At 43.3% G+C, this 10,434-nt stretch overlaps 1 protein-coding gene across 1 annotated transcript in view; it reads right to left on the bottom strand.

Moving 5' to 3' along the window:
* Positions 1 to 4,412: 4,412 nt before the first annotated feature.
* Positions 4,413 to 10,434, bottom strand: part of TSPAN3 (tetraspanin 3) — a 24,719-nt gene continuing 18,697 nt past the window's right edge. The window contains exon 7 of the mRNA XM_017518375.2: positions 4,413 to 5,312. Coding sequence (XP_017373864.1) covers positions 5,220 to 5,312 — 93 coding nt within the window. The 3' untranslated portion in view covers positions 4,413 to 5,219. The remainder of the gene's footprint in view (positions 5,313 to 10,434) is intronic.

Raw genomic sequence — 10,434 nt, 5'->3', positions numbered from 1 at the left:
GCCTCGGCCTCCCAAAGTGCTGGGATTACAGGCTTGAGCCACCGCGCCTGGCCTGCCCTGATAATTTTTTGTATTTTTAGTAGAGACAGGGCTTCACCATGTTGGCAGGGCTGGTTTTGAACTCCTGACCTCAAGTGATCCGGCCACCTCAGCCTCCCAAAGTGCTAGGCATGAGCCACTGTGCCCAGCCAAATGTGACTTTCGATCCAGAGTAAATCCAACTATCCAAGAATCCACCCCTGAAGTTCATGCAAAAATACGTAACACAGCGTGATGAAAGTGCTTTGAGACTACAGGTGGTGGTTACACGGCATGGTGAATGGACTCAAGGCCACTTGCTTACTTTAAAATCGTTAATTTTATGCCATGTGAATTTCATCGCAATAAAAATTGTTTTAATTAAAAAAATTTGTAAATGACTGCAGTGTGTAGAGAGATGGTCACTGGGGCGAGCAGCGGAGGCACTGGAGGCAGCCTGCAGGCCTGTCCTTTATAACTCGGTTAATCAGGGTACTAACGAACCCAGGCAGCGAACACAGTGGAATGACACATCGTGCTGTCCGACACGGAAAGAGCATCAGACTGTGTTGTGAAGACAGAAAGGACCTTGTAGGATGAAATTCCTATTAGCAAGAAGCAAACCAAAATCCACCGCCGACTCTGTTTCTGTGTCTGTAGAGTCTGAACTTGCTTCCCTGTGGGAACTTTGTTCTTTTTACAGGTATCTGTATTATTTACATTTTTTGAAGCACCAGTTACTTTTGTTTAAAAAAATATATACACTTTAAAAAGGCAGTAAGACAAGCCCTGTCAATCTGTAGAACAAGAAGTGAAGACACCCCAGCTACAATTAGCACACTTAGTGCCGGGGACCAGGGCTCCCGGGAGAAACACTGACCCAGGGCTGGCGCCCAGGGGCTCGGGACACCTTGTTAGACCAGAAATTAGGGGAGTGCTTCCAAAAATGCTGGGATATAGGAGGCAACCTGAAGGGGCTCCCACTCGCCAAGTCTGGAACTATCTGAGGAACTCTTCCCCCACCCCCAAAGGTCAATGATGAAGTAGACTGTTGGAAAAATGGGAATCCATAGTGGATATACAAAAATAAGTGAGGGGAAGGAAGGGATGACAGGCGACTGAGGAAGGAGTGCTGGACTGCAGAAACGTCGCTTGGCAATCATCATACAGACGAAATCAGGCCAGAATCGGCAACGTTTGCTGAACCCGAGGCGTCTGATGAGGAACAGGGTATGTACATGGAGATGGTGTGTCTCCAGATATTTCTTATTAGTTGGAAAGAAAAATATAGTAACTATGCTATGGAGAACGTGGACACACCTCCACCAGGTGTGCCAGGTATTCATTTATTGCCTCGTGGCTCCGAAACCCCCTGACCTTGCCCTTCCTTGTCACACTGAAGAGGGGACTCTGCAAACCCCTTTATCCTTGGCCAGCCTGGCCCACAGTGGGCTCTGAAGGGGCCCACAGGGCTAGAGGAGGAAGACGGCCTTTTTCTTCTGTCTCCTTTGTTCTGGCATGGGTCCCAGTAGCATTCTTTGCTACTGCTCCTGCGGCCTGGCGGTGGGCTTCTCTGGGGAGTTGATTCTCCAGCATGGGACAGGAACTGTGTCCCAGGCAGCCACAGCTGCCCCTCGGAGGTCTCTCCACCTTGGGGAACCTCCTCTGAGTTTCCGAGTTCCTTCCCTGTTCTCTCTTCCCTTAGACCAAGGGGTGATGGCTGTTCTCTGCTAAGCTGCTTTAGAGCTCTTTTTTTTTTTTTAAAAATCCCTTTTAGTAGTTCACTACCTTCTACACAGTTAACATTTATATTAAAATCTTCCTGTTCACATTTCCTTCTCCTCGGACTAGACAATCAAAACGAACATCCCCACTGAGGGGCAGATGGACACTGCATGCCTCGAGATGGGGGTGCCCTGAGAGGCCACGTGATGCAGGTAGTGCTTCAGCCACCTGGAATGCAAATCCAAATCTAATCACAAGGAAATCGCAGACAAACGCAGATAAGCAGCACCATCTAACACAAACTGTTCCTGTCATCAGAGACAAAGCTATGAAAATGATCCAGATTAAAGGTGGCCTGGGAGACACGACAGCTCAGTAGAATACCTAATCCAGACTGGGTCCAGCCCTACAGAGGGAAAAATGCTAAAGGACGAGACTCGGCCAACGGGAGTATGAGTGGTGAGGTATTTCATCAGTGTTACATGGACTGAGTTTGACAATGGTACTGCAATTGTCAGAGAAAATCTTCTTGGTAGGTACCCACTGAGGTATTAGGGGTAAAAGGCCTTGGTGGGTATGGAGCGAGGGGGAGGGAGGGAGAGGAAGACATGGGGGGTTGGGGCGAGGGAGAGAGAGCGCACACACATTTGGTACACACACGATGGATCAAATGGGAAGAAATGTTAATAGGTTTATCTGGGCAAAAGGTATTTGAGCGTCATGTGCACAGTTCTTATTCTTGCAACTTTTCTGTGGGTTTGAAATCATTTCCAAGTAAGATTAATTTTTTTTAAAAGAGGCAATGAGATATAGCAGTGGTCCTCCACCGGAGCTGTGCCCTGGACACACCCTAGGCCACCTCAGTAGCTCTGGGACCCAGACATCCGTAGCTCTCAAAGTGCTATGGTGCTTCCCATGTGTAGCCATGGGCGAGCCACACACATAGGCCTAGCAGGCGAGCTCACTCACTGAATTTCAGACATGAAGAACAAGCACTGGGGAACAGGGTCCATGGGGAATGTGCACGCCTGGCCTCAGCTACATGAGGAAGGGCAGAAACGAGATGTGAGGCAGGGAGAAGTTGAATTTTACGGCCCTGGCCAACACAGACCACATTCCCCTTCTAGTGGTTCCCAGGCAAGAGAAAAAGGCATTTCCAGGACCACGGTGCCAGGAATTAAACATAATTTAAAGCCGGCAGGAGCTGGAATGGTTTCCCGGGCCTCAGGGCCACCTACCCCTACCTTTTTGGTCTCACCACTAATGTGGCCAGTTTGGGTCCGGCTGGCAGAGCACAGGGGAGGAGGCTGCTCTCTCACCAGGCAAACCGAGGACTGAGTACAGGAAGGGTGTGGGGAATTATCCTCTTGCCCAAGTTTGAGAACAAGGCTACTGCTTGGCACGTTTCCCACTCTAGAGGTCCCGCTCTGTCCTGCAGAAAAGTGAAGGACAAGCAATATCACAGTCCAAATACTGCTCACCTCAGGGCCAGCCTGTGACAGGGTAGCCACAGGATGGTTCATACGGAAAACGGGGGGGACCGCGATGGGGGGAGGTAGTGGTAGTGAAAAGTCACAAACCTTGCCCACTGTGCAACAGGCAGGGGCAAAAGGTGGGATGGGTCAGTAGCCACATGATAAATCCCCCTGGGCCTCTGGAATCACAAATATTCTGGTAACTTCCACTTTGTGAAGAGGAGTTAGTCTTTACTCCTCTCCTTTCCCGTCTTCTCCATTTTCAGGAGGCACAGATTTGCATATTTGGGCATCTCAAAATTGACAAGCCCAAAACTGACTGTGAGCTCACACCCCCAGATGTGTTCTCTAACTACTCCCTATCTCTGTGACTTTGTTTCCCCAGTTGACTGAGCCAGAAACCTGGGACTCATCCTAGATTCCTCCCTTCTCCATCCTACATTCAATCAGTGATCAAATGCCACCACTGTTCTGCCTCCAAACAGCCCGAGTCCACCACTCGCCACTGCCCCCAACAGTGCCCTGCTGCCCGCTGCCAAGCTCTCTCCTCCACTGCTACGCCAGCCTCACTGAAACCCAGTCACACCTCTCCAATTCATCCTGGCTGCGGCATGGCTGGCTTGCATCACCACCTTCTCAATTCACCTTCCAAATCAAACCTCTGAAGAGCTGCTTGCACCTACAAGTCATGGCTCACCTCCACACGACGTCCTGTAAGAGCTAGAGGACTTGGGCTTTCCTCTTCTCCAACTTCTTTCCCCAGCTTGTATTTTAAGCTCCCTGCACACAACCTGTGTACCATCTTTCAACAAGGCCTATCCAGCCTCCACACTTGGTCGTCTCCTCCAGGAAGTCACCCCTGACCTCTCTGGGCCGCCCCTTCTATTACTACAATCACTGCACAGTGTGAAAATGATCTGTTCCTGTGTATGTCTCCTATATGATGACTCCGAACTCCTTGAAGACAAGAACAGTCTCGCCCGTGCCTTGCACAATGTAGAGCTCCATATTTCTAGGATATGCTGTACTGGACTGAAAGCACTTGGTTTTTGAATATCAAGCCCTTTGGAATCTGGCAACAGCTGTAATGAAAACACATGCAAATCATGCTGAACTACAGACAGCACCAACAAAGAAAACATTACACTGATGCTCTGGAATCGAAATATCCCCCAAATAATGAAAAATGACATGCTGGGGGCTGATACAGAGTTTATTGAATTAGATTTTTCTATTTACAACTGAGATCACATCTACATACTATTTTGCTAGTCTACATGGGTACATTATTTCTAACAAGCTTAAGACTTACCATGAATGGGCTCATTCATACAAAAACACACTCACACTAATTCTTTTAAAACAGTAGTGCATACATTATACTCCTCCTATAAAGCCAGCTTTGATTAAAAACCGCTAGTTTCAAAGATCGGTCTCTGATTTTGAAGATGAACCAATATATACACCGTATGATCCTAAAACTATTTTAGTCATTTTGTACAGTTGCTATCTTATTGGACTACAGTAAATACTTTTTAAAAGGACACTGATGAGGGGTACCATCCGGTGTTAACCTTAACCGGATAGCTGGCTTCCTCCTCCTCCCCCCAAAAAACCTTTGGCCAAGAGTTCTCCACTATGAGGACTGAAAGGACCTGGTGACATTTCGGCATCAGTCCTGTTACCGCTTGGAGGTAACAGAAGCAGGCTCGTGTCCTCCTTTATTCTACCACACTACATGACTCGCAACTGGTTCTGAAATTAGAATGTTCACCACTGTACTTAAAATCTTAGGGGCATGAAGAGTCAGCTGGAACAAGGGAAAAAAAAGTCGCAGGTGGGTAGGTAAGTAGGTGGGCACATGAAAAGCCAAGCTGCTCTGTCCAACACCAGTGTACATGTGCTTTAACTAAATGAACTCCGGAGGCCAGCAGCGGCAGACCTGCTCAATTCACCTTCCAAATCAGAACAAGACCAAAGAGCTCAGGCTGGAGTTGTCAACTATGCATAGGTTCCGCCAGTGATGAGGAGCTCATAAGCAGGATCTCTACTCCTTCTGCACAACACGATGCAGGCACACAGCATGCCCAGTAGCTGTTGAAAGAAAACAACGGGGAAGAAAGGCTGAAACCCCTCTCATGGCAGCTGTCTATTTCTTTGTTGGTAATAGAGCTGTTTCAAAGTTCGATGACTTCAAATCATCAAAAGGCAATAACAACAGTGATACAAGAAATTTCTTATGAGTACATTATTTAAAGAACTAAGTCCTAAGCTTCAGCTTCCCTCCCAGGAACTCTTTGTGAAAGCACGGAATCAAGTCTCTCTTATTTGGCATCCCCACTACTCGTCTCTCAAGTGCTGTCCAAAAGAACTTTCTGCAGTGATGGAGACACTCCACGTCTGCACTGTCAAATTTGGTAGCCACTAGCCTCATGTGGCTACTGAACCTGAAATGCAGTTGCTGCAACTAAGGAGTTGCATTTTCTTTTTTATTTATATTAATGTAAATGCAGACACATGTGGCTAGTGGTTACCATCTGGATAGCAAAGGTCTGGGGAGTAGAATGAGCAAGAATGTGTGTGTTTAATGGTGGTCTTTTCAGGCCTTTTGGTTTTTGGAGAAACGGGCTTTATAGCAATCCACAAAACTCAGTATGTGAACAGCCCTATGGTAGAAAACCAATTCTGACGCCAAAAAAAAGTAGTTGGAAAGTTTCTGTTTCCTTCACATTTACTACTTTTGAAATTCATGGTTCTGTGGTATTATATACACATTACTTTTAAAAGGTCACTCTTCCTTCATCATTTTATTTTAATAAGTCCTAATCCTTCTGTGGTAGCACATTGGAATAGTAATAAAGTCATGCCATGTTATTTTGGATAAGCAAAAGGATAAAGCTGGATTAAAGAGAAAATGACTCTAGAATTCTTGACCTACCTTCTCACAAAATACAAACAGTAACCAAAGGGCTAAATAAGGCAAAGTTAATTTGCTGTTCTAACTTCTCATTGATGGGGAAAAGCCTCAGTTATTTGATTTTAAAAGACAGGACCCCTCTATACATATGGGGGTCAATCTCATTTCAGCAAAATGTACCCAATTCATTAACAGACTCTCGAAGTTTGAAGTGGAAGATTAAATACTAAGACACCCATACACATGATGATGCCCTCAATCTGAATTCTCCACGGCATAAAGTCACCCACTCCAATTCTACCCTCACATTAACCTGTATTCTGCCCATTTGGGATATATATTTGCTGCTCAAATCCATCAGTTTCACTATTTGCTGAGTGCTTACTAGTGCAAAGCACCTGAAACACACTTAAGAGGTGAATATTGTTTAAAGTTTACTAAATAATTTAAGTCAATTCTAGACCGATGTAGTACCTAATTCCTAGAGAAATACGTTTCTGTTCTCTGTACCTCAAAACATTGTTAGAACAGCTATAAACTCAAACACAATTATGTTCATAGGCAATGTTAAACTGAGCAATAAAAATGCTAAGCTCAGAAATCACTGACTTGCTAGAGGGAAGAAAATCTCTCTTCCCGCCCCCACCTCCCCACATTCCTTTCAATTGGTTAACTTCTGTTGGAGGAGTCAGCATTTTCAAAATGAGGTCTGAAATAAGTATTTCTTTCCTGATTTGTTTATTTCAATGAAGTCAACTTGTATTGATCGTAAAACAATTAAATGAGCTTGATAAAATTCTACTCATGCTTGGAAATCAGTCTGCTTAAGAACATTAAGCTCTATACAATAATTTCTCATCCTCACCATTAAATATTACAGGCTCATTTCCAAAGGCCTGCTATACTGAAATTTCATTGATTTCTGAAATTTTCCAACAACAGACTTGGAAATATTATACAAATATTTTAGCTCCAACATTGTTTCTTGCATGCCGTCTTGCAATATTCAAGGCATAAGAACCAAACTTCACTTAGCCCAAACGTAACACCCAGCAACTGCAAAAATCGCCAAAAAATGACAAGCAGTGATTAAAAAAACCGACTGCCAAAGTAAAATGTTCTATGATACACTATGTAGGTGGTGGTATGGGGAAATAGGCATTCTTACACAAAAATGAGAATTCTTGCACATTAGAAACACTCTTTGCTGGAAAAAATGGGAAATGCCTATCAAAATTCATTCATACATTCTGATCCTGTAATTTCATGGTTATAAACTTTTGCTATAAACAGCCCATTAATGTTGATTAAAGTATGCCCATAAAATGGAATACTATGCAGCCATGAAATTAAAAAAAAGCAGATCTATATCCAAAATACAGTCATTTGTTTTTAAGAAGATACAAAAGGTTGCAAACTGTATGAGTCCATTTATACAATATTTTGCAATGTTGCCAGGGTGTGAGCAGAAGGAGGGGGAAGTTACTCATTTTAATGAATAACTGGTAACTGAGGAGGAGGAAGAGGAGGAAAGAGCAGTCTCCACTGGCTTCACACATGGCATAGAGACCAGAAAAAAAGCAACATAGCCTTGGGAAACAGTTCTCTATGAAGTCTGCTCTTGATCATTCTATCTTGAGGACATGCCAGTTTCATGAGACCCCAAAGTAAAGACACGATTCCCATTTTCCCCATATTGCCTTTGCAGAAAACCTTACTCACAGCAGATACTCAGGAGCTTGACAAATCAAAACTTAGATTTTTGTCAATTATTATGACCAGACTCTTTAAATATAAAATTCATAATTGATCATGAGTTAATTTAAGAGGGTGGCTATTCTCAAAGAAGTGAGATATCCTGCTGATTAAATAAGGGGTGTATACAATTTTTTTTTTTTTTTTGAGACGAAGTCTTGCTTTTGTTGCCCAGGCTGGAGTGCAATGGCTCAATCTCAGCTGACCGCAACCTCCGCCTCCTGGTGATCTGCTGACCTCAGGTGATTTGCCAGCCTTGCCCTCCCAAAGTGCTGTGAATTACAGACATGAGCCACCATGCCACGAGGTCAGGAGTTCAAGACCAGCCTGACCAATATGGTGGGACCCTGTCTCTACTAAAAATACAAAAATTAGCCAAGAGTGGTGGCGTGCACCTGTGGTCCCAGCTACTCAATAGGCTGAGCCAGGAGAATCGCCTGTATCGGGGAGGTGGAGGTTGTAGTGAGTCAAGATTGCACCACTGCACTCCAGCCTGGGCGACAGAGCGAGACTCTGGCTCAAAAAAATAAATAAATAAATAAAAATAAAAAACCTAATTCTTTTATATTAAAAAAATCCTGTTATAATAATTATCTGGTATTTTTCAGGTTTTTCTTTCTTAGTCATTTTGGTCCTACCCAAACCTAGATTATTTAATGAACTAGAGCAAGAGTCACCAAACATTTTCTTAAAGAGCCATATCATAAATATTTTAGGCTTTGCAAACCAAGACAAAAATCAGACTCTGCTATAACTATTCAACTCTACCATTTACCTCTGTATTTTATCCAGCTGAAGTGTCAATTAATTGTCAGGTTTCCTGACATTTAGGAATTTAATCTTCTGAGAATCTTATACTTGTAACTGGAGGCAGAGTACAAACAGAAGCAGGGGTCAAGCTTTAGTGTTGCCACTCTCTGTGTGATGGTCATGTCATACTATCCTTGCTCGCCCTAAATTTTGTGGCAAAACGAAGACGACCGCAACTGAAAAATCTCCAAAGCATCCTCCTTGGCCTTAAATTTCCGTATTAGGATCAGTATACAAGCACAAAAGCTCACTGATCTTTGAGTTATTTCTGCCTTTGTTCAGGTGTTCCATTACCAGGGCACTAATCTATCAGATTTTGAATACCCAAAGCTTAGACGTTTATAGGTACTCTTAATAATAACAATTAGGGGGCCAGCCGGGTGGCTCATGCTTGTAATCCCAACACTTTGGGTGGCTGAGGTGGGCAGATCATGAGGTCAGGAGTTCGAGACCAATACGTCCAATATGATGAAACTCTGTTTCTACCAAAAAATACAAAAATTAGCCAGGTGTGGCGCATACTCCTGTAGTCCCAGCTACTTGGGAGGCTGAGGCAGGACAATCACTTGAACCTGGAAGGCGGAGGTTGTGGTGAGCTGAGATCGTGCCACTGCACTCCAGCCTGGGTGACAGAGTGAGATTCCGTCTCAAAAAAAAAAGAGAAAATTCTTTTATTATTTCAGATGAATTTTCTCCCCTTAAAACCTAAGTTTTAAAAATTTTCAAAACCACTAGGTTTTGAGTGTGTGAAAGCTCTGAATCCCTAAACTTCAGCAGCCTTGCTAAACTGAAAATATCAAGCTCTATCAGCTATTACTTAAGTCAGGGTGACTTAAGTATAAAACACATATGACAGTCATATTCAATTAAGAGACTAGTTAAAATATTTATTAGCCCCCATTGAAAAATATTTAATAAAGAAATATCTGCCAGGCTAAGCCACTTAACTAGATGAGGGACATAGCTAAAGTGCTTATTTTTATACATGTTGCATATTTCATGTATATAGCTTTTTTGCTGCATACTAATACATGCAGCTTTATTACTGAATGTAAAATCATTAAGAACGCACAGTTCAGAATTCTACTTGGGAAAACAGACCTCCTTCATATTTCATTATTTTTAGCTAAATGAATGTGTTTGCATAAATAATAAAAATATGAAATAAATCCCTGCTGATCATCAGATTACTGCTATGCTGAGCTGCAAGGTAAATGCTTAGAAGGGCAAAGACCATGGCAAATAAAGAGGTAGGTTTTTTTAATGAATCATTTCAGGGCTGTTTGAATATCAGCAAAGTAAACAATCATCCTTTTGCCATTTTAAAAGGCCTTTCCTACACTAGCTTCTGTTCAAATATACAAAGAGCAAGCAATCCAAGCAACTTACATTTAAACTAGCAATTATATTGGTTTTATCTAACAATTAAAAGATATCTACACTTTCATTTAAAAACATTTTTTTTGTTTTTGGTAGAAATGGTGTCTCATTGCCCAGGCTGGTCTCGAACTCCTCACCTCATGGGATCCTACTGCCTCCACCTCCCAAAGTGCTGGGATTATAGGTGTAAGCCATCATACCTGGCTCTTTTAGTTCTTGAAATAAGCTTCAGGCTTAAGAAAGCATAAGCTGAGGCTGGGCACCGTGGCTCATACCTGTCATCCCAGCACTTTGGGAGGCCAAGGTGGGTGGATCACCTGAGGTCAGGAGTTCAAGCCCACCCTGGCCAACATG

The sequence above is a fragment of the Cebus imitator genome, unplaced genomic scaffold, assembly GCF_001604975.1.
Source record: "Cebus imitator isolate Cc_AM_T3 unplaced genomic scaffold, Cebus_imitator-1.0 Scaffold675, whole genome shotgun sequence".
NCBI lineage: Eukaryota > Metazoa > Chordata > Mammalia > Primates > Cebidae > Cebus > Cebus imitator.
This window is presented reverse-complemented; position numbering and strand designations above follow the sequence as displayed.